The sequence below is a fragment of the Microchirus variegatus genome, assembly GCF_963457635.1.
Source record: "Microchirus variegatus genome assembly, chromosome: 4".
Lineage (NCBI taxonomy): Eukaryota > Metazoa > Chordata > Actinopteri > Pleuronectiformes > Soleidae > Microchirus > Microchirus variegatus.
In genome coordinates, this window is record NC_139805.1 from 20,924,707 (window position 1) to 20,949,664 (window position 24,958).

The 24,958-nt window shown below is 39.9% G+C and overlaps 2 protein-coding genes across 2 annotated transcripts; both read right to left on the reverse strand.

Moving 5' to 3' along the window:
• Positions 1–1,073: 1,073 nt before the first annotated feature.
• On the reverse strand, positions 1,074–15,474 carry bsg (basigin). The gene is made up of 9 exons (XM_083888407.1): positions 15,257–15,474; positions 9,119–9,469; positions 6,875–7,043; positions 5,969–6,057; positions 5,625–5,761; positions 5,220–5,496; positions 2,432–2,456; positions 2,276–2,348; positions 1,074–2,180 (listed from the first exon to the last, which is right to left on the reverse strand). The coding sequence occupies exons 1-8, from the start codon at positions 15,318–15,320 to the stop codon at positions 2,288–2,290; spliced, it is 1,173 nt and encodes a 390-aa protein (XP_083744533.1). The 5' UTR covers positions 15,321–15,474; the 3' UTR covers positions 1,074–2,180; positions 2,276–2,287.
• Positions 15,475–17,764: 2,290 nt separating this feature from the next.
• On the reverse strand, positions 17,765–23,319 carry LOC310925914 (E3 ubiquitin-protein ligase RNF126-like). Its single transcript, XM_083887980.1, has 9 exons — positions 23,242–23,319; positions 21,351–21,409; positions 20,568–20,631; positions 19,834–20,069; positions 19,603–19,671; positions 19,430–19,499; positions 19,227–19,320; positions 18,912–19,027; positions 17,765–18,780 (listed from the first exon to the last, which is right to left on the reverse strand). Exons 1-9 carry the CDS (start codon positions 23,314–23,316, stop codon positions 18,610–18,612), a joined length of 954 nt encoding a protein of 317 aa, XP_083744106.1. The 5' UTR covers positions 23,317–23,319; the 3' UTR covers positions 17,765–18,609.
• Positions 23,320–24,958: the final 1,639 nt, after the last annotated feature.

Consider the following 24,958-nt stretch of genomic DNA (forward strand, 5'->3'; position numbering starts at 1 on the left):
ACACATTGAGAAGTCGTTTTGCTACAGGGTTTCCCTGTAAGAGATGGATTGACATTTTCTTCCATATTTGATTTAAAGCTCCAGCATGCAACTTCTGCACCACAACACTTCTCTACAATTGGTCCATATTCCAACTCTCTTAGATCTCACTCATGTTTCAGAGAACTGGGGTTAAAAACCTTAACTTCAAGCCCTCTTAAAACGTTTGAAAAACACATTACTCTTTGTGAGCAGATAACACAAAACACTGATAGAGTCAGAATGGGGAGCTGAAACAATTAATAGACACTCATGTCTACTCATTTGACAAAGGTGTGAACGTAACAGACATGTATTTATAAAACTTACCCACTGCAGCTTTAAAGCAACATTATGCATCATTTGCTGCACATGCTGTGACAGCAAACAAACCACACTAAAAACATATTTGATGACTTCCATGTATTGTTTACTTGACCAGAATATGGAGGTATTTATGAATTTGCTCGGCCTTTTTTCTAAGACAGTTGAATTCATAACAATCAAATGGACAGCTTTAGTAAGTGCCTTATTAATCACAGTCCACAGCCTTGCTCTGAACCGAAATGGCAACCTCACCTTTAAAGCTATGAAGGTTAGGAGCTTCAACCAAGGGGAACCCGTACGCTGTTTCAGACCTTAGACCAGCAGTATCGAACTTAAATGACCTTGGGGCCATCAAACATCTAGTTTGGCCAGTAGGGAGCCAGTCAAGTAAAAAAAAAAAAAAAATTCCAGCATTTTTTTGGGGAAAAAAGGCAATTCAGTAGGGGTGGGCAATTTCAGCATTATATCACGATAATCCATCATAACATTGCCCTAAAAATATTAGTGATGAGAGAAATAACTATTAACTTGACATTAAGAGGCGGGCCACATTAAATTGATTGGAGGGCCATATGAGGCCATGAGTTTGAGACCTAGTAGCTGCTACATGGTAGGTACCAGAAGGTTAAGGATGAAACTTTAACCCTAACCCATTGTACCAAGTCGATGTTTGTGCGTTTGATTTAATAAAAAGTCCTACACAAACGTGTAAAATTAGATACCTTTATTCAGTTTGTGCAACTCGTACAGAAGATGTTATTCCAGGTATTTTGGAAGGTACAACAATCTACACAATTCTGGCTAGGTGTTTTTCATTTATGCAAGTCTGAAATGCTAACATCCAATCACAGCACGACTCGGGTTAAATGAGCATTATGGCTTTAAATAATCTACGCAGTGAAGGGAACAGAGACAGTGGTCCAACGATCACACAGAAATGTTTCCTTTTCTCACATCACTGTGAAATGAAAAATAACCTGCTATTGAGCATTAATTGCCATTTCATACATCAGTGAACATGATTATTTATGTTGCATTCAACAGAAGTATCACAACTGCCATGTCCTGTACTTGGTCCTTAATTATGTCTGTGGGTGACATTGGCAAAAAGAAATTGTGGCTAAAACATGAAAATCTGAGTGTTAAAATGAAATAAAAGCTATTAATTTCTTATGGCAACGAAAAACAAAAAGAAAGATTGAATTGTAGTCAATTCCTTTCTTTAAAAAAAAAAATCACAAGAGGATTGGCGCTTGTTAAGGCAAAGTATAAAACTCTGCAGTGGTTTATGTTGGTGAGGACTGATCAAACACGGGAACACAAAACACTCCAGTTGTTGGCTCTTAAAATGTCAGCAAAGTTTCATGATCGATGTTTCAGATCCTTGAAACAAAACTAGACACGGCTTTTCAAACGTCTCCATTCCAAATCACACGTCACAAAAAGAAAAAGATCAAACAATTGTGAGGTCAGTGAACGAAGCATCAGCAGGAAAGGGAAAAAACGAAACCACAAACTACGCATTCCTCGCATGACCGTACTAATGATTTTACAACAAACACACATGTCGCTAGAACAAGTATTTAAACTCATGCGATATTTTTGCCCCTTGTGGGGCCTCAAGTGGGAAGTATTTCACACACTGTTCTCTGGTTGCACAATGAGAGAATATAGCTGAGAAAAAAAAAAAAAAATAAAAAAAAAAATAAAAGAGGAAATCCTTCAGTTTCTTAAAACATCAACACCCAAGCACAAAAAGATACTTAAAGTTGCAGGGTGCACAGTATAATGTGCCTGACAACAGTTGAATCCTGGACCGCCATCTGCTTGTCCATCTACAGAAAGAGTGAAGTACAATAATGTTAACATTTAATGTTATTATTGATAACTCTCAAAATTGAAAACTGCTCCCTATAATATACACACACACCTCTTTCAGCTTCTAGTTAGAATTCCTTTGCCTCACATTCTTGTCTTTGTGGTTGGTGGTAGAATTGCTCTTCCTGTAAAACACAGAGCGCGCAAATCAGTGACAGAAAGTCGACAAAACGTTCAAAGAGACAATCAAAGTGTAACTGGTACTTACAGAGGAGCAGATCCTGAGTCATCATCTATAAACAATCAGTGGGAAAAAAAAGACAAACAGAATAAAACAAAAAGTGAGTCAATAGAAGGTTTCATGAGTGAGACTGGTGTGAGTAACACATGCGCCCCCTGCCCACAGATGATGGAAGCACATGTTATAACATAACATCCTCTGTAACACGAGGTCCAATGATCAACTCCAACTAAACATGAACCCCGAAGCATGCCCATCCGTTTCTGGCAATGAATGATACGACAAAACCCTCGCATTATTTTTTACAGCACACAATTGTTGTTGTTGTGTGACACTTGACACAGTATGGTGCGTTTGTTTTAGTAAATCTGTAGCAGTTCTGAAAAAAAATGCCATTCACAAATAAACGGTTTGATAAACTGTCCAGATTCAACCCATAGCATCACAGAGGCTCATGCAATACAAGCAAAAAGGACACCAAAGGAACACTGCAGTGGCCACATTAAGATAAAAACAGTACACATCTGAGAAACTGGCTGAGATAAACACACACACACACACACACACACACACAACCAGGGCATGAATAGTGTCTGTGGTGACACCAGAGCAACAGCACGTATTCGCACAAGGTAAGGAAGAGGAGCGCATCTTTGTGGCCAAATGGCGAATGAGACAAACAGAAAATGGTAGACTGGTCTTGTCTATCATGCACAGATTTACAAGATGCAGAAGGCATGCAGACAAAAATAATGAAACCTCTCACTTTTCAACCTTTTTCAATATCATAACAAACCATTCCACTAGTTTAGTTCAAGTGTCTCATATCGACTCTTTCATTGGCTCAAACATGAATTTTCAACATAAAAAAAATGAGGCCACAAATGAAGTGGAAGAAAGAAAGCAGCTGAATCTCTCTGTCTTTTCTTTTTTTTTGCCAGGCCAGTGAAAGAGTGAGCAAATCTCTGAGCGGATTCCTCTTGTGTCTCTGGCGAACAAGGAAGCAGCTCATTCAAGCTCCCATAGCGTACTCCACGCGGTAATAATCCCAGCTCAACCACTTCAGTCTGACATGCAGTTTTGTTCACTTACCAAAATGCAAAAATCAGCAGCGAACAGAGAAGTAAAAATGTAAATAATAATAAAAATAATAATGTCTATCACAAACTGTTTACACAGAGACCAATGCTGATTCTTCTAAAATGTAAAGAATGACAAAAACCAAAATAAAACACAATAACGATACATAATTGAATGCATGCCACCACATTCCATACACCTCCACCTAAAGAGCTTAATTAATCTTAATCCTCTCAGCTCACAGCTCAGTACACTACTTGTACAGTTTGTTGGCAACATTTAGCCGATCTAAAGCGCACTGAGGAGTGCCCAACTCAGATTGTTGTGTAACATTTAAGACAACACGTATCCTCAGCATTACGTGGAAGACACTATGGTACATGGATTTGCAGCTGAATCAGAAGTGAGACAATTTAATCATGGCAGGGAGAAAGAGACAGAAGTTCAGTTTTTCTGTGCTTTTACGCTTGTGCTAATGAGGACAGTGTCCTTTGGGACTCTCTGTCCCATCAACAACTCCATTAGACTGCACTGTAAAGAAATGCCAGTCTTCAAAGACATTCAAAATGCATTTAACTGATGAGAAGCGATGAAGCACGTCCCTGTGTGTGACACCATCAGAGTTCATGTAGCGCATCTAATGCGCTGCTTAAATAACCATTAAAATACTGTGGCATTCACTTAAGACGAGGCTATTATTCTTTTTATTTTTTTTAAATAAAAGTGGCTTTCTGCTGCCTCAAGATGGCGATGTGCCAACACTGAACATGGCCACGTCTCATTTTAAGACAAACTCACCCCAGTAAATTTGCTACCTACGCAACGTGGGCGCTGAGCGTGAAAATGACAACTGCACTGGTTGGAAACTAGCAATAACATGTGCACTGTGGTTTGAGTGGGGTGTAAAATAGGGCCCCATGTGTTTTATCCTCTACAGTAAGCCAATTTAAACTGCTTTAGACGTTCAAAATGTGAGGGCAATGTTTTCCAAATACAATTACTTTTCACATAAAATACCAAATTGGCCACTAGGCTTGAGAGTCAATTGTGGTCGGTTGAAGTGTTCAGCTCCAGGTGTATTTAAATGTATATGAAACGTTGTAAAATGAATGTTACCTTTTGGAAACAACTGGGAAAAAAAACTGGAAGTGCCAATTCAAGTTACAAAATAATAAAAGTCCTTGTCATATTTCATATGATTTTACATGTGATTAAAGTCCAGTGTGTAAGACTGTGTAGATTCTAACAAAGTGGACTCCTTCACTGACCTCTCACTTTCCCCAAGTGCATCATAGAACTACAGTGGCCTTTGCATCGTTCATCATTACTTGTGTAGTAAGATTCCAGTTTAAACACAAAAACGCACACTATGGCTAGTTAGTCCATTCTAGCTGCTGCAAAAATATGGCAGCACAGGAGGGCAGCCTCTGCACAGAAAGTCCTTGCCTAAACTACACAAAGGCTTATTCTAAAGCCACAAGAGCTAATATTAATTTATAATGCACTGTATACTCAATTTAACCCACTTAAAAATGTTACACACTGGACCTTTAACCAACAAACGCATTTCAAATGAGGTTCAACATACAGTACTGTATATGCCGACGACATAGTGTTTGTGGTCTTCACAGAAGTGAATGAGAAGTTAGCGTATTATCACAGTACTGATGTCTGTCTGAACAGGACCTGACAGTTGAGCTCATGTGTGGTGCTGTAGGTTACACCACGTACGTACCATCAGTGATCTCATCGGGCTTTCTCCTCTTCTCATAGATGAAGATGATGGCCACCAAGATGATGACCTCAGCCACTATGCCAAGGAAGGGCCAGAGAGCAGCCAGGCGACTGCGGACGCGCAGGTGGATCTTGTCGGTTTTTGTGCCGAGTTCATTGGTTCCAGAGCAGATGTAGTCTCCGGCGTCTTTTTCGATGTCCAGGTCAACGAGGCTCAGGCTGGTCTTGTTGGGAGTGCTCTTAATCTCGTATTTGTCACTAGTGCCGTTGATGATAGGCTGAGGGGTTGTGTTGAAGGGACAGTTTTTCAGAATAAACAAAAAACGCAACCATTCTGCATTTCCTAAGAATAATAATAGCGAGTGTAATGTTCAGTTAAATGATAGAAAACCAGAAAGGTACATACTATTTTGACATCATTTTCCTCTTTGTACCAAGACCAGTCAGTGGGCAGTGGATAGCCATGGCTTTCACAGACCAATACAACGACGTCATTCTCGTTGCCATGCTCAGAGTGTTTGTGGGCAGAGACGTGGGGGAGAACTAGTGCATTGTGAGAAACATAAATCCAAAGTCAGAATTTTTGTGAATTATATTAGCCATATTTAAACTATAAACTTTAAATCCAACATAGACACTTTCACGTAACATAAGAAATTAGTAAATGTGTAATTGTTGCTTATCAAATTCATACTCCTGTAAAAAATGTGATGCAAACACAGACATACACATTGAAATGACCAAACTTACTTTTCACTTCAATCGTCTGCTTCACCTCTGGCTCAGTCTTGAACACACATTCATACTTCCCAGCAGAATTGTGGTTGATCTTGTCCAATCTATGCAAAGAGAACAATATAGAATTTGAGAATCACATGCGATGCTTCAATACCTCAGGTGCATTGATCTGTGCAGACCCAGCAACTGAGCTAAGCAGCTAGTGATCAGTAGCTGATCCTCCTGAATACACCGTCAAGGCCCTCTTTTTAGCCACATTATTAAGTTAAAAGAAAAAATATTCAGAGCTCAAAGCTGCTAGTCCAAATGTTCAAACTTCCCCTTGCAATAAGAATCACACTTTTGTTTGACGCTGCCATTCCATACAGTCCTACCCACTCTCTCTAATGAGGAATTAAGGTCAGGGCAAGTGAGCACAGTGCTAGGGGCGCTTATCCCTGCTGCCTACACGACTGGCAACGCTGCATATCTACACGGCCCATCCCTCTGCTAATCGAGAGCAGTGAATACCCGAATGGTGCCTCTAGCTATGCAGCTGATGGAGGCAGCCAGAGATGAGAGAGAAAGGGGCAGGATGAGAAAAGCGTAAAAGAAGGATATCTGGAACGGAAGAAATGAAAAGAAAGCATAGCTCTTTTCAAGGCCGAGGGGAGTTAAATAGCTTATATAACAGTAATATACTCAGTCAATATTTCATTCAGAGCATGGGTAATGGTAATGCTTGTGCTGTTCATTCAATCTGCTGCTAATCAGAAAATAACCAAAACAAATCTGCACGTTCTTCTGCTTTAAGTGAGAAACGCACACAAAAATAAAAGACGTGTATAACCACAGAATGACGAGTGTCTTTATTGTACCACAGCTACTGCAGGGCAGATATGCCCACATGACACACTTTGGGTGGCTGGAGCTACTTACTGGAGAGACGTAAATGGAGAAGAATCCGAGGAGTCCGACTTGTCAATGGTTTTGCCGTTGAGCACCCAGTAGGATCCTTTGATGGGAAGACTGGAGTCTGTCAGGTTGCAGCTGAGAACTGCAGAGGTCTGATTGGTGACCTCTGAAGGTTCAGTAATGATGATCGGGGCTTTAGATAAACAGAGGTGAAAAGACAATTATTTGCCACCCTTTCCCAAAGTGAAAAAAGGCTTGTTAACATTTAACACATTTTAATGTTTAAACGTGTATTGTCAAGGCACCACTTGAAAAGAATCCATCGTTAATTTTTCCTTTCTCTTATGACACTCAACAGTTGTCTTGACAGAAATCAATCATTTGATAGTCAGTGACCTGATCATCAACAAGCTCTTTGTACTCTCACTTAAACTGTAGGCAAGGTTATAAAAGATCTGCGAATTCACCTTGTTTAATTGTACCTCAATTATTTTATGACGCTAGGTTGTAAATACTGGTTAAGACTTGACAATTGTTGAGTGCTGAGTGGTCACAGGAATAAATCTGTTCTTAGATTAAAGGTCCCATATTATACCCTATTAACCCAAGTTAAACTGGGTCCTGGTGTCCTAATGAACATGTCTGTGTCATGCTTTAGTCAAAAGGATGAAGCACAATAGCAGTTCAATAACCCTGCCAAAACAGCCTTTTTCAGAACGCTCAGTTTTGTGCCTGGTCATTTACATGTGAATGAGACCCAGGTAAACACACATCCACTGCTTCCAGGGGAGTGTCGATCTAACTTACTATCCACAGCCATACTGTCACCACTTATCACCTATTGTCATGCACCGTCGTCACAACCCCCGCTCCATATACCCCATAGTAATGTCCATTTACCCGTTGTTACTGAGGTGGTGTATATGTAAATTCCCATGCTAGAAAAAGACCCTGAACGCACCAGTGTTACTGCGGCTCCGACTGACGTGTGTGGATCAACAACACGAGGAGAGAATGTGGAAACACGACAGAAAGGCAGCCTTTGGTTGAGAAGAAATGTAGGACAACATCTACATCTTTCTGCAGTGCTTTCAAACGCGTGCTCCTCATATCACCGATCCACACACGCCACTCGCTAACCGCAGGCACGTAACTGGTGCGTTCAAGGTGTCCCTCCAGCATAGGAATTTACACACACGATCAACAACAAAGGGCTTGTGAAGCTTGTGGGGAGCTACGGTGGAGCTGTGAAGTACTCTGCCTGGCGGGGTGCCAACATTCACGGTGAAATGTGTTGCTATGTCGTCATTGCGAGAGAGGTTAAAACATTGCGTGTTTTAGCGCGTATACTTACACAAAGTGGAACCACTAAAACATGACTGAGTCTTGTTTTTTTCACACTTTGGGGACTGGTATGGCCCACTCAGTCCCAAATATAAGTACTAAAAGATTAAAAAGTTGATTTTGCACAATAGGGGACCTTTAAAGGAACACGGGGTGACAGGATCTGTCCTGTTGCGCAGAACTACAAACCAAGTGGAAAGATTTCCTCAAAATAGAAACATTTTTGCCACAAACATAGGAATAGAGGGACATTTAGGAGCTGTACTGAAAGCTAATACATCTACAGAGGTCAAAGGAAAAGAGACATTTAAAAAAAAAAACATGCAGAAGGAGACCAAAGGGGGAAGGAAAGACAGGCCATGACCATTTCACTGCCAAGCACATGATAAAAAGGTAATAATAATATTTAAGTTTTAATCAGGCATCTTCTGTACCAAAGGAACAGTAAAATACCAGTCACAGGAATGACCTGCAAGCATAAATAAGAGGTATCGTCATTGTTAATTAAGGAAAAGCAATAATTAGTACTAGCAAAATCATTAAGGGATCCAAGACCCCTTTTTCTTTCCTTATAATGATTATAATAATTTCATGCAGGAACAATTTGCATATTTCCAACCTTTTGAAACAGTGCCTAGGCTTTAAAACGTGGCAAAGAAGGCATCAGATTGAAGACATTGTGTTCTGTCTGGGAATAGAGGATTTCGAGGGCGACTCTACCACGCTGTACCACCAGGTTCAAACTCTACTACGGGACAAATTAAGACCTTTGGGAGAGAAAAGGGAGCATACACTGGACGAAGCAGGATAGTGGGGGTTCTGGAGGGGTGGGCATGGGAGCCAAGTGTATTGAGAGCGGAATGTCCAGTTTACTAATTTGGAGAGAACAGCCAAACTACTTTGACTGGCATCTCTGCCACTCACTTTCAATGACAATAATGTTTGCCTGTGAGCGGATCCACTTGATTTTGGGTGTCTTCTTCAGTTCATTGCGGTCAGGATCGTTGGAAGCACGGCACTCATACATGCCCGAGTCCTCGAGGGTGAGTCGAGTGAGGTGAATGGTGCTGGCTGCGTGTTCTACATATGTGGCACTTAGCTGCACACGGTCATCCCGTGCTCCATCAAAGAGCTGGGTGAAGTTCTCGTTGGGCTCCTCGCCCTCGATAAACCACCACTGTACCTCGGGGATGGGGTTTCCGATCACTTCGCAGTGCAGTTCTGCACTGCCATTGATCAGCTTCATCCGAGACAGTGGAGACTTGATAAACCCGGCTGAGTGCCGTTAACAGTCGGTGCAGCAGCAAGATTTTAAAGAGTTGTTAAATTGAATGGATGTAAAGCAAGCCAGTCAGTTTGTGGGTTGGTGATAACAGGCAGCGATGGAAGAATGGAAGAAAGAAAGCAAAGAAAAAAAGAGACAAAGTTAATAACACAGAAAATTAAATGAAAAATGAAAGTAGACACAGAAAAGGTTCAGATCAGAGCAACAGTTTTACCCAGTTTATATGGGAAATATTTGACCACCGCTGCTGATCTGATCCAATCAGAAAAAATAATACGCAACACAAAACGTTATTAGGGATGATCCAGGTTTGGTTCCAATTTAATGACCATATCCAGTCCATACAGTTTACCAATACAGACAGCATACCATGATGTTACAATGTTTTAGGGCTGGCTCGAATAAATATTTTCATGATCAATTAATCTGTTGACCATTTTTCTCGATTCATCAATTGGTTGTTTGGACCATGAAATGCTGAAAAATGTTGATTAGTCTTTCCCAAACTTCAAATGATGATGTCCACAAACAATTGATGAATCACTTCTCAAAAAAGTGGAAATTGATTAATATTCAATTCATTGTGGAAGTCCATTTGTAGTGGTTTGGTTCCTGGAGGCTGGAGTTTGTGTTGATTTTTTTTTACCAAACTTTGTTAGAGTTCGTAATATTCTGTCAACACCACAGGCTTAAGAACTAGATACATATTGTGGACTATGTTTTGAGACATCCCTAAAAACAGAAGAAAACAGGACATAAAAAGCAAAGGCGACTGAAATTAAAAAAGGAAGAAAAAGAAACACAAGAAATTAAATCAAAAGTGAATGAATTTTAGGACTTGCACTAAGAATTTTGGGCCTAGAAAAACGTGATTAAAGGTGGTTAGTGTGTTAAAGCAAACAGACAAGGACACGTTTCTCAAGATATCCCATCAAATGACTGGAACTCCATTGTGGTAATAATTTTGATTAGGCAGTCAAATCCTGAGAGTGTGTAGAAGTAGCTGTGTATAGTAGTTATCTTATGGCTATGCAATGTTGTATTTCCAATATTGGGACTTTACTTGACTGTACGCACAGCAGGCAGAATCAATTTTGTCTGGCTACTCAGTGGGGGTTAAGGCAGGGTGTTATCCACTCGGGTGAATCCAGGAAAGAATACAATTCTCACCTCACTGGTCAAACTAGAGTAAAGGCCACATTATACTTCTCCGACTGCGTATGCGTTATCCGTCTGCGTCACCACGGAGACGCCTCGAGCATTTATACTTCTGCGTCGTGGTGACGGACACTCGCTGCAATTTCCCGCCCGATCAGTAGGGGTCGCTGTGCAAGGTTGTTGTGATTTTGGCTACAGTGAGCAATGGCGTCCGAGAAAGAAAGAGAGAGAAAGACTGTTGTTGTTGAAACAGTGGCCGTTTCTCACTTTTCTGTGTGACGGAACGCAGTTTTAAGATAATTTGAGGCGAGAAATTGGCCATTTAGAGTCTAAACATGTGCTGTGTGTGTTAAGATATGACGTATTTATAGTTCGGCAGCGGCGTTATCGGCGGGGATCAGCTCCGCCTCTGTCCGGACGCCCGGAGCGCACTGAGAGCCGGCACAGAGCAGCTTCGCTCAGCCTGTCCTGAGGACCAATCCCAGCTCTTGCCGTCTCCGTAGTCCCTTGACGGAGTGACGGACACTTAAAAAATATTCCGTGCACCCGGAGACGACGCAGAGGCTCTTCGACAGGTTCTGCGTCTACGCAGAGTCTCTGCGTAGCCTACGCAGAGTCTCTGCGTAGCCTACGCAGAGCACTTTACGCAGAAGTATAAATTGGGCTTAACACCCTTCCTCACCTTAAAAACATATCAATTGCCAAATGAATCCACCTACTTTCTACAAATTGCCTTTATTAAGATAAACTACAATCACAATTGTCAGCATAAAAAAAAGCAGTTCTGTTTAGAATAGATTCCCCGATTACATACAGAAGGTCACTTTCATAGCACATAGCGCATTTGAAAGTTCAAATTTAAATATAGAGTAGGCAACAGTCCTTCCTGTGAGCTGATGTAAACCAGGTGACTCTTGTTAGTGCAAGAATCTCCTCTGTAACATGAGAATTACCCACATGTTTTCAATGAAAATACCATAGACACTGTTCCACACTTATTTACAGCACACAAAGGGCTTAAACAGTGCACGCAAAAGGCTTGGACATGAGTAACTTTAGCTTACAGTAAAATACTGATCTGTTTTTAATGCAAGTTTGAGATTAGTTCATACCAAAGAGTGAAAAAAGGGCCAAACTGTGGATGTACATGGTTTATCTTCTTTATATGACGTTTGTTTGCATTTTTTACTCAACTAGCTGGTTGAAAATTAACATCTCATGCAATGAGTCTTCTGAAAAGAGAAAGGGTGCACATCATGCAATCCTTACATCACTTTTAACACACAATCAAACCAAGGTTATAGACATGTGCACAGTGAACAGGAAAGGCGTATACAATGCGATATCCTTGTCTATAGAAGATGGATGCCATAGTACCAACATGATCAAATACATGAAACTGTGAGTTGGATGCATGGTAGGTCTTCAATGGTAGTTGCAAGTTTTCATTACATCCCTGTTTTATAGTCAGTAGGTCAATGTTTGGAAAAACAATATTTTCTTAATTACTTTTTGCAACATGTCATGTACCATCCACTATCTTAAGTGTTGCTTCAATGATGTGTGAGCTAATATTACGTTTGTCACTCTGCAAACGCCATGAGAGCCCATGTACACTGTCTTGTGTAGCTAAACACGGGATCACTTAATTTGTTTTTCTGTTCACATTAGGTAAATATGATGTTGCTCAAAATATAGTAATTTGCATATGACCATGCTAGGTCTGCTGTTGATCTGCAAACTAGTAACTGTACTAAGCATGAGGAAAGTGAGAGAGTGGGTCACCCAAGAAATTGAAATGGAATCATTTTGCAAAAAATCCTGATGACTAAACATGACATGGTGCTAATTCAAGTAGCTAAGAGTTTACGACGACTTTTTGAGACCCAAGATCAACACCATCTGGCTGTTAATTGTTCCGTCAAATTACTCTTTATTGAATCGTGGTGCATAACCAGTCAGTTTTTTCATTTTGCAAAAACTGAAACTACTTGTTACAAGAATGTCTACTGTGGACCATTAAGCAAGAATGACACTGTTGCTGCATTACAGGTTAAGCAGGTCAAGCCTGTATTCTATATTCAATACTATTACCCAAACTGGGATAAAGATCAAGAAATGAACATGCGTATGAAAAATGGCTTTCCACGTTTCCCCCCACACTAAGCCTTGCCTACCCGTCGGCATCGCAACCTACTAAAGTTAAACTAGAGAAGCTGAAACTCCGGGGAATTACTGAACTACTCTGCCCCTGAGCTGGTTTTAAAAAGCAGGAAATATTTGATTTGCACAAAATACGTGTATAACTTGTACATGTACAACCAATGCAAATATGTACATACATTTTAGCTAGACTACAAGTTAATAATAAAGCAAAGTGTTACGCTTTAGGAATAACACTAAAATATAGTTAAATGGTGTAAAATGCTTCATGCTAAAATCACCGCACTATTCAACTATGTAGAGTTCAGTATTAAACCCCACATAGTTCACAATTAATTGACTAAAGGCAAGAAAAGTCACAGTATTTTGTAAAAGCAGTCACAGTTAAGTCCCTACATTTTTGGTGTCTAAATACTGGAGAAGGGACAGAAGATTACCATAGCAAATAGCCCACAGCTGTGATTAGCAAATCGATAACGGACTGGAGGAAATGTCGGAGCATTTACAGAGGCTCTAACAGAAGCGTGGAGTTACAAGAGGGGACAATCGAAGCGGAAACTTGCAAAGATAAATGTGAGTCGCGATGAACTACTGTCCGTGTCTACTGTGAGGGAAATTAATCTCCAGGAATTGGAATGCAATTAACAGCTGCAACTGCAAAGCTGACACATATGCCTGGTGACACAGACAACAGAAAATCAATTACTGATCACTGGAGCCTAGTAAACAAAACGGAATCCTTGAGGGATAACGTCAGTCAATGGTGACCCAAGTCAACAAACTATCAGGAAGGAGAAGGATTAAGGCCACATTATACTTCTCCGACTGCGTATGCGTTATCCGTCTGCGTCACCACGGAGACGCCTCGAGCATTTATACTTCTGCGTCGTGGTGACGGACACTCGCTGCAATTTCCCGCCCGATCAGTAGGGGTCGCTGCGCAAGGTTGTTGTGCTTCTGGCTACAGTGAGCAATGGCGTCCGAGAAAGAAAGAGAGAGAAAGACTGTTGTTGTTGAAAAAGTGGCCGTTTCTCACTTTTCTGTGTCACGGAACGCAGTTTTAAGATAATTTGAGGCGAGAAATTGGCCATTTAGAGTCTAAACATGTGCTGTGTGTGTTAAGATATGACGTATTTATAGTTCGGCAGCGGCGTTATCGGCGGGGATCAGCTCCGCCTCTGTCAGGACGCCCGGAGCGCACTGAGAGCCGGCACAGAGCAGCTTAGCTCGGCCTGTCCTGAGGACCAATCGCAGCTCTTGCCGTCTCCGTAGTCCCTTGACGGAGTGACGGACACTTAAAAAATATTTTGTGCACCCGGAGACGACGCAGAGACTCTTCGACAGTATCTGCGTCGACGCAGAGGACTCTGCGTAGCTACGCAGAGCACTTTACGCAGGAGTATAAATTGGGCTTTAGTGGCAAGTAAACTTAATTGTTCGTGTGAACTTTGAGCCACATCCTGCTTCTGCTTCATATTTTGTGGTCAGTAACTACATGCATGCACATACTAATATTGCACATGGTTGCCTGCTTTCTGTGTGTTGCTGCCAACTTGATCTTACTAAAAATCACATTACTGCTGTACACTGTTGGTCCTTGCGCTTTTGTGCTGAAGATGTGTCATTTAAAGTGGATTATTGCTGTTAACATGGTGCATTGTATTTATTGTTTTATTTATGATTAATTGTACTGTATAAATTGCAATTCATCATGGACGGGTGGACTTTAATTACTCATAGCCACGTTCTTATAACAATACATTCCATGGATACAACCACAATGTCACAATAATACCGCAAAAGACATGTTATACCGTGGACATGTTGAAATATTGTCGAATCGTGAGCTGTTAGTGTAAAACAATCAAAATGGGGCCCACATTAAAGCAGAAAATACATCATATAATGTCATCGCAGCAGGACATCTACAGGAACGTTACAAGGCGAATATTGTGTTCTCATGAACGGAGCCATTATAAAAGATGTATCAAAGGACTAAAAACACAGAAACCCGTGATATATTTTTTTTCGACAAAAACACGATGATGAGGAACCCTCTGTCATGTTACGCAACAGCAACTTTGACACAAACGTTACGAATAAACGTTTTTTTTTCATGTATTCTAAAAACACCATCGATCGATAATTTGTGAACTCAAATAATGCCTGCTATAAAACACGGACATGAAGCTGATTCTGAGACGTAACATTCGACGCTGATGCGGCCACGGAAGGGCCACAACAGCTTTGGCAAATTAGCAAAAACGTTTAGCTAGCATGACCGCTAATGCCTGACACACAGCTACAGTTAATGTGGCGGTGTATTACCGACATTACATATACTGTTATAGATCCTAACATATGACAGTAAAACACAACTATTACAGGAGTCTGTATGAACACGAACAATTACAGTCAGGACAAAGTAAAACATCCAAACATGGCTGACATCTTACCTGTGGATGCATTCGCTCGCCAACAGCTCAGCAGAAGGGCACTGAGCGCCCACAATAACTTCATGGTTAATAATTCACGACACACCTAGATGGTCGAATAAATACAATGTCAAAAACTATCAGACCGAGTCTTCTCCCTCCTAATCTCGTTCCTTGTGCGGACTTCCACCGATGGATGCGGGGATAAATGTCTGACGGAAGAGCTGATGGACTCGGTTGTCCTCTACAAGCAGCTCACGCACACGCCCTGATCAGCACGTACACATGACGTAATGACGCAAGGGCGTGGTCACATTAAAAGGCTTAACGTTGGGTCTTTTTGTACAACCCTGTTTAGCTCGATTACTCGTTTTAAGTATTATGTAATTAAAGATGAAACATGTTTGAATTATTAAATAAGTTTTCAAGATAGATTTTGTTAGACCTAAAATGAGCTGAACTAAACAGAGCCGTCGTTCATGGAAATAAATAGTAACCATGCTTTTCATGCTGAAACTTGTCAAAATGGCTGCTGTGTAAAAGGCCAATTTCTACCGTCTCAAGACAGAAAACCTGAAACATGGCACCGGCAACAATAGTTTCAATATCGTAAGAAAATATATATGAAGCGCTAAACATTACTATTATTAATATATTACTACTATACCACATGTTTTGTACTTAATGTAGTTTACTCTTCTCTTTAAGGAACCGCCATTTTAGTTACACCAAATGTTGGTGTTTTGTAATATTATAATTAATATTTATCTTCTTTTATTAAAGTTGTTCTGGTTCTGACTGTTGCTAGACTTAAAGGTGCATATATAATATAATAAATTTGAAGCAACTGGCCATAAAATCCTCATAAATTATGTCACACTCAGGTATAATGTCCATATAACAAACTGAACTCACCAACAACAGCACAGCCAAAAAATTTGCATTTAAAAAAAAATATTTTGCAGACTGCACATCAAGTTTATGTTTTGAAATCGTGTTTTGGCATGTGGCGCCACCTACCGCCGTCTACCAATCTTTGCAGTCAGTAGAGTCTCAGTTGCCGAGCAACCAGGGGTTGCCAGTTACGTCAGAAAACGAAACCTAAAAGACCTCGGTATTTTGAATTTGAACATAGTAACCGTTTTTGGTCACATTTTTACATATGGCACCTTTAACTATAAATATTAAATGAATATGTACTGTCCCATTTGTCTGTTGATACAGTATGAACATTTTCTGATCTGATGGACCAACTGAGATCAGTATATACCATAACCATATCTGATTATGGTTTCATCTGAACATGGCCTTAACTCCAGTTCAGGTGAGAGACAATCATCTTAAATTCACCAACATCAGAATATTGCTGCTGTGCGATTGATTTACAATAACCATCATATGTCGCAAGTGCTAAATGCTCACAGAAGTATAGGTTTCAACTCCGTTTCTTCTTGAGTTAATTTGCTGGGTTATAGGATGGGATATTACACTGAAAACACACAAACTGCTGCATGTCATGATGCCAAATAACCACAGGCACAACTGGAGATGGAAAATGTCAAATTAAAGGATGACAAGTGAAATACTAGAATAAAACCAGCATCATGAATTGAGTGCGGGACTTTTGTAGAGTCATTCAAATATTCAACAATAAGTCAAAACAAGTATGACGTTGCTGTATGTTATATGATAGAAAAGACCAAATCTATAACTGTCATGCTGATGATACAAGAGGTTTCTGAATAAATTATTCTTAGTACATTCCATGTTTTCACTTTTACAGGACATTTTGCATCGATACAAAATCTTATTTTCAAGGTACATTGGGGCACAAATTATGGACTTCACACACACACACAAGTGGATCCATTTGCCTTTCAGCAGGGACCAAGGGCATCAGTCTACATTGATTCCCTCAGAAAAAAAGGCCTTTGAAACTAAACTCCAAAGGAGAGTAGATGTACTGTACAACGTGGAGGGAACACACCCATACGGCTCACAATGCAAGGAAGCTGAAAATATTGACTTATTGTGACCAAGTTTTGCAGGCAAGTACAACATTAAAGGGTTGAGTGTAGACCGTTTCCTATCAGCATGCTTTTGAAAACATCACGTCCAGCAGTGCTTAAAAATGGGGTTATTGTTCCCAGTGTGGTTGTTCTAAGAGCCTGCAAGATGTCATTAAAGAACAAATTAATTATTCTGGGAGACACAGACCAGCAATGCACATAACTCACCTGACATTTATTTACCTCCAGGCTGTTCTTACTAAATCAAACATGTAACAATTTTTGGTCAATTTCCACAAAAAATACAAATAAAAATTGGTCTTGAACCGAGAGCGCAGTTTAGCCATGGTATACCTCCAAATCTATTTTACAACTACAGTTGCTAGCGTTAAGACTTAACAAAGAATTATCATATAGTGTATACACACACACACACTGAGAATACATTGCATGATTTTTGAGTGGTAGCACCCAAACATCTTTATTTTCATATCAGTTTCTTTTGTATATATGATCATACTGCAAACCAATCATCTCTCAACAGGTAACTTTACAAAATACTTCCTTGAAGTTAAAAAGCACAAGCGCACAGAAATGTCTCTCGAGTGTATAATGTCAAAAAGGGGGGGGGTCAACATTTTGGGTTTGCAGATAAAAAAAAGGAAACGTTGTCAAGATCGTCCACATCACTACCCAAACGGCGCAAAATAACTGCAATTGGACACATCATGAGCATCGAGAGCAAACAATGGTACTTGTGTGGTGTCAGAAAACCATAAAACTTTAAGAGGTTGTGGATTATAAAATACTATATTTCTTTTTGAGAAATACAAGGAATCAAATTTGAAATGTTCCAAACCTTAATTGCACTCTTAAATAGTGTAGTTTTTATCAGAGATATGAATACTACGTGTTAACTTATTTATGCATCACTGTCAAAAATTGGTAATTTTTAATTATAGAAGTCTGGCAATTTAAAAAACACAAACAAAAAAGAAAAAGACAGCAACTGTCTTGTTGTCCCATCATGTCCTCTACCTTCACTGGATTCCTTTGCTCTCTGTTCCCTGTATGAGGTGATTCAGGCCCATCAAGCCTCTCACAGTATCTTTGCTTCTCCACATCCTCCCTGAGAGAAGCTGCACTCCAGGGCTTCTGGCCTTCCTTTGTTCAGACTCCAGTAGAGAGTGGGAGGCCCAGGATTGACTTAATTAATCACTTACCCCTGAGTCAGGCTTGAGTGCTCCTGGTGAGATGCACTCAGGTCTCTACCCTATGACAGGGAGAAACTGGAGGTCACCTCTCTGAAGTAAAGCAGCCTAGGAGCCATTAACAGCTCATAGGGCGACGAGGAGAACTGTTTCTCTAGGAGTTGTCAGTGGAGTTCTCATTGCTGGTCGAACTTGAAGACTGAGGGGTAGAAGAGGATGAAGACGAGGAAGAGGAGGAGGTAAAGTTCATCCCTGATAGTTGTGGAGGGTTTGTTGCCGTGTTCTGTCCAGTCAAGCTTTTTCTGCACACAGGGCAAGTGTCATGCTGGAAGAAAGAGGGACAAAACATATGATGAGGCGTTTGTCTTACTGCTGAGGTTTCCTCTATTTGGTGAACGACTGGTGAACGTGTGACTGAAAAGAGAATTCATTTGGTGATGGCTAAGTGACTAATACCTGCTCCAGCCAGGGAACTATGCAATCATTGTGAAACATGTGATTGCATGGGAGCTGCCGCACAGTTTCTCCAACACTGTAATCTTCTTTACACACAGGACATTCCAGCCCCGAAGCTGAAAAAAAACAAAAAAGTAAAAAATGACATTATGGACTGTAATCTGAGCAAGTGAGTAAGTAAAGATGTCCTTGTACTACCATACTAATCAATGGCGAGAGCCCTCTGGCTTCCAGGCATTATGTGGCCATGTCAAAAATCATTATTACAAAAAAGGCAAATACAGAACTCCAAAATCAGAATAGCATTTAACTTACCAACGTGTTCTTCTGTAACTTGTACTGTAGGAAGATTTTTAATTTTATCTCTATCAGCAGGTGGAGGTCCTGTGTTCTCAAACTGGTTTAATAACTGCAGACAGGAGAAGACAAAACAGAGATATTGACATTTCGCAACCCCCATTTCAAGTCTAAAGTTTTTTCTTAGAGTTTATAAACCAAAGTTGACAATGTAAGAATACCTGTGTTATAATTGCATCAAGCCCATTGGCACCCCAGGCATAATCCATGGGATTTGAATGAAGAACGCCCCTTAAAAGAAAAAATAATAAAATAAATTAAACAAAAGGCTGGACATCAAGTGTATATTCTTGAGTACGTTCTAGTTTATTAGAGCTCTATTCCATTGACTCACCATGGCCCAACACCAATATTTGGCATTGCAGTAGGGGCAATTATTCCATTCACTAGCTGCTGAATGATTCTACAAAACAGAACATACAGGTGTTAGAAATATGCAGTGGTTTCCACATTAAGGTCAGCGATAAAAAAACACACTGAGACAATAAGAATGAACCAGAAAACATCACACACATACAACATAAGTAAGACTTCAGTCCCACAAGTAACCAAGTCCATTTCTCACCCCTCTAAAGTGGGTACTCCCTCGTGCCTCCCAGCTTGTCGCCTCGAACCATGACGACTCCTTGGTTGCCTAGCGCCATATCTTTGCCTCGACGCCGCTTCCCTTTCCCTCCTGTTTTCAGTTTCCCGGTTGTCCTCTGTTCCCAGTCCAGCCCCAAAGTCAAAACTATCATCAAAGACTCCCAAAGCAAATTGACCATATCCTGAGGGGAACGTGAACAAGTGCTGGTCTGTGTTCTGGAGAACAAAAAAATGAGATACAATAGACTCAATCTGGATGTTGTAATCTCGATAGAAACAAAAAAAAAAATCACGGAAGCTCAGCTTTACCACAGAACATCATCGGGCTAAAGGCAACCATTTATTGGTAATACAACAAATAAAACTCTTTAAGGTCACATTTAAATAACAATAATACAAATACCAAACAATTGTTGACATACATGGACTTCTTGAAAAATTATTAAATGGGGTATTTTATTTTTTTAAGCAAACGCATAAGAAAATATTCTACATGTCGTGCTTGACGGGAGCTTAAAAAAGCACTTCTGCTTTTTTAAGCTCCCGTCAAGCACAACATATTTTTTATAGTTTCCACTTCTTGAAACTCTAAAAAATATGTTCATCAGTAACATGTTAAGAAATGCTGATTTTATTACGCAACAGTGGACTGGAATCCCACAGAGAGATGTTATGTGACACACAGAGAGTCTGAGAAAAGAAGGAGTTAGAAACCTCAAATGTTTGCTGCTGGTTCTGGGGTCCACTGGAGATTGTAGACCTGGAGCCATTGTCAGCACTAAACAGGGGACAGATCGACAGGTCATGGATTGATTTATTACTGTTGAAGGAAATTGTTTTTTTTCCACCATGTGTCACAGTTTCCATCATTCCTATTTTCTTTTATGATGTCATGGTTTGTTGTGTCCTGTTTCTTCCTCAAATGTTTATCCTTCAGCCTTTGACTTCACACGCAGTGGCTGGTTTCACAGTACAACACCATACAAAACAGGTAAGGGGCAGTAATATAAAGTCAGTCTAAAATGAATGCTCCTTGTGCTATTACTGTTGAGCCAACACTTATTTAGCTCAAGGGGAGTGTGTAATATACAGCGTGTCGAATGTATTAGTGAAAGTTCACATGATCTAAAAAACTACTTATGCGAGATTGCTATTGCTAGAATTGCTATTACTACAATTAATTACGGATTAATTGATTGTAGTAATAAATCATTACACCTGTGTTGACAGGAAGCAAAGAAAGCAATATCTTTATGACTAAATGTAAGTTTCGTTATAGTTGGAACAAAGCTGAGTTTTACCGAGTGCTTCTGTCCTGTGATTAGTGTAGCATAACGGTTAGCAGTGACGGCCAAACATTTGGATTATTTGTAACAGTCTTTTTTGCAGAACCACCAAAATATACATCTTAAATCAAGTTTAACAAAACAAGTGAAGAACTAAAGGATCTGAGGGACCTTTCTGGTTGTCTAATAAAATTACCACGAACAGACGTACCTTCTCTCTTCAAGCAGCTCCTCAATAAACCCTGAATCACATCTTGGACATGTATAGTCCTGCAAACAAAGAAAAATATAAACAAAACGATGATACAGATGACAGACAGAAAATTGAACATGCTCATCTAAAGAAGACACCCGTGTCTGCCATTACATTTATCTTTGTAAGACACTGGGCTACCGTGAGCTGTCAGAAAAGCTTTGGCAGTCTGACAGTGATATTATAAATACACACTGAAGACCACTGAGTTCTTCTGACATGATTTGCATTATTTCCATAGCTGTCAAATCAGTAACCCCTCATTCTTTACACATTGGGGTATTGTCATCCCATTTTGACACTTATTTTTCTTAACATATCCACTGTGGACAAGATAGCTCAGGAGAGGATGCACAGCCACAGCAAAGACCTCGTCTTCCCCCACAAGTCAAACACTGTTAAAAGGAAGTGTTCAACATGTCATTACAACCTGTGTCACACTATCAGACATGGGAAGATGTAGCACTGATTGCAGCTATGAGAAACAATCTCCATTTGATCCTTTAATCAAAGACAGATCATAACCAAAATAAAACCCACCAAGCATCTGGAATCAAAGGAATCACACCTTGCCATCAATGGCTCAAAAATGAACAGCTTCTTCACCCGAGCTATGAGACACCTTTCATTTACCCAAATAATGATTATGTGATTTTATTACTGCTATACCACAATTTGTGTAAATATGCAAAAATAGATATATTTATAACATATTTATACCGACTCAGTGTTCACAATATACTGCTATCACTAATTTAAAAAATAACAGACTGAAGTAAAAGGTTATTCTCCTACACAACCCATGAGATTTCCCAAAATATGAATATTCAAGAAAAAAATTAGATACATATTTCTTGAAATAACAGTCCTTCATTACTTAGGATCTAAAGTTTAGATTAACATGTTATTTATTATTTGTAGATTCGGCAAAGCATCCAACATATCCAAAGGCTTTTAAAACACATCAGTCTTCATTTGGCTTCATAACGTGACCAAAACACTAATCAGTTGCAAGTTTTAATGATGATCACATCATCTCACAAATGTATACACTTTAAACATAATAATACGTATCTATTTTCATCATAGTGTGTTGATCTATCGCTCTAACATTACACAATGTCATCCAGATTTTTATGACTCGATAGACAAAACACACAATAACTAGCACACTGACTACCCTGAACAATTCAGACTGCACAGTTGCGTGAGGTAAATGCGATCGCCAGTCACTACTAGCACTCTACACAATCCTGTGGCTGATCTTTCGCATTCTGAGTTACACATTGACTTCTATGACAGATCATTCTAGCCTGTGACAGACGGGGGCCACTTATGAACGGCAAAACAAGAAAAGGACGGAGAGGCTTTGTTGCCAACGGGACATTCATTTCACACAAGGGATGAACATGTATGGAGACGAATAAAAGAGACTAATATAAACGCGCTTTGTTAGTAAATACAAATATGAATTCATGCGCCGATGGCGTTAAAAGTGAAAGCAGACAGGGTTATTCTTAGCATGTTAGCTTAATTCACTAGCAGCATTATATTAACAAAACTTCCCAATAATACCACAAAATGTACCAGAAAAAGAGCACCGTTTTGAATGTAACGGAGAAGCAGCTCGTGTTTACATTCTGGTCCGCCCAATACTAAGATACCAGGATACTTAACACTGAAATAGCGTTAGCAAGTTAAATGGTAGTTGCACCAGCCTGCTAAAACTGTTAGCATGCTAACAGTTGACGCCGCCACCACAACGATTGCTACGATTAAAACAACACAACTATAATGTCTTTCGTTTGTCAAAGTGTCTCTGCGTTTACTTTCTAACTGTGTTACTCACGGGGAGCCGAGGGCTGATCTCTGCTGAGCATCTGTGACAGAAGAAGCGACTGGGCCATGGAGGAGCTTCCGCCATCTTTAGCCACTAAACAGGGAGAGAGGGGAAGAAGTACGGAGCACCAAATAGGACAAACCTCCTAGAAAATACGACGGCCGTCTCATGGCTGCATTGTTTCATTATATCATATTTAAAATACCGTAGATTATGAATAAATCAACGAAAGATGACTTAAAATGTAATAATGATAATGACTGAATAATCTACAGGTATTGCAACGAAATGCTAAAATTATTAAGGAACTTATTTTTATTGTACCATTTTTATTTTTGTTTTAACCGATCTTATATTGTGTTTTGTAGCTGTATATGTCCATGTATATGTAAGTACTAAAAGCAAAGAAAACGGTGCTGGATTCCTTGGATGTGTCAAAATACACAATAAAGCTATTTCTGTGACTGATTGTAAAATTTGGTTTCACTTAATTTAAAGTTGATTTTAAAAGAGTTGAATGTGTGGTAACAAGCCAAAAATGAATAATAGAATAGGAATGATAAAAATACAACGAATAGATGGATGGAATTCTTCATCTGGCAGCTTCTAACACTGATATGTCTTATAAAATACTGCCACATGGTGGTGCTTTTGTGTATGAAGCATTGAGGAGTGCCACTGAATTTCACTTTGTAGTGGCTGAGGATATAATCCAGTCTTGATATGTTTCCAGTGGAATTTGTGAGACAGAAGGTGTTCTTAATTCATATTCCATGTAAATGCAAACTATCCAGGGATGTGAAGAGGTCAATACCTGGATAAATGAATACCCCAATCAATTTATATCAAGTATCATCATACCGTGTCTCGCCTGCATTGAAGCCATGTCTGATCCCCCCAGCTGCTCATATGTAAACCAGAGATGTGCTTTTGCAATCTGGTGTTGCACGAGATTTATTTTGACTCATTACTTTTCCATTGGATTCCTGTCAACCACCTCTTTAGCCCAAAAGACATTCAGCAAAGTGGTGGAGCATCTGTTCTAGAGCGTCACATCTCATCGGGAGGTGGATTTGTATTTTGACCTTGGTCGCCGGACAAGCAGTTGTTGGAACCGTGCAACCATGCATCAAATCTGACACATAAAACTGTAAATAAGTAGCCTCTCACATGGGAAACACGTTGTGAACACACGACTGAGTTGTTGTGGGCAGCCATCTGGCAGCACTGAGATATCAGCGAAGGTCTCAGAGATCACTTAGTTCCATAAGTTCTGGGGAGACAAAAATGATTGATATGGTTTCGTTTTTGCGTCTGTTATTTTTTTTATTTCAAAGTTATAAATTAACATTTCCTAATCTTCCCCCCACAGGTATTCTTGATGTGATCACCATAACTACAGATTGATGACTATAAACATGTCACAAGTTTGGAGTACCTCGAGTGCTTGGCACAACATGTGGAGTGTAAGTAGGAGTTCCCATCCGTCTGCTGGCCAGCCAATCACATCTCTCAAGCTGTCTGGCCTGATTTTTGTCCAGTTCCGTGCTGAGGGAGAGTAGCACTGGATGCAACCACTTATGTGTTGTTTTATGGGTGTAGAGTTTTGAATGAAAAACATATGGAAAGTGACGCGTGCACCTAGTATACAAACAACAGTTGTAAAGCCTGCACGCATTTCATGACAAGAGATTTACAATAAAACTGGACGTTTTTTTCCCCCACA

Bases quoted from the DNA above. Each gene is read 5' to 3' on its own strand.
- LOC310925914 (XM_083887980.1), bottom strand. From the start codon at position 23,316: ATGGCGGAAGCTCCTCCATGGCCCAGTCGCTTCTTCTGTCACAGATGC. The intron at 20,070-20,567 runs GTTTCTAACTCC...TTTGTTCTCCAG, and splicing joins ACCAGCAGCAAACATTTGAG to AACACAGACCAGCACTTGTT. The intron at 19,028-19,226 runs GTAAGTTAAATG...GTTTTTTTTCAG, and splicing joins AGTTACAGAAGAACACGTTG to CTTCGGGGCTGGAATGTCCT.
- bsg (XM_083888407.1), bottom strand. From the start codon at position 15,320: ATGAAGTTATTGTGGGCGCTCAGTGCCCTTCTGCTGAGCTGTTGGCGA. The intron at 2,457-5,219 runs GTACGTACGTGG...GATTGTTTATAG, and splicing joins GCCCGATGAGATCACTGATG to ATGATGACTCAGGATCTGCT. The intron at 2,349-2,431 runs GTAAGTACCAGT...TGTGTTTTACAG, and splicing joins GACTCAGGATCTGCTCCTCT to GAAGAGCAATTCTACCACCA.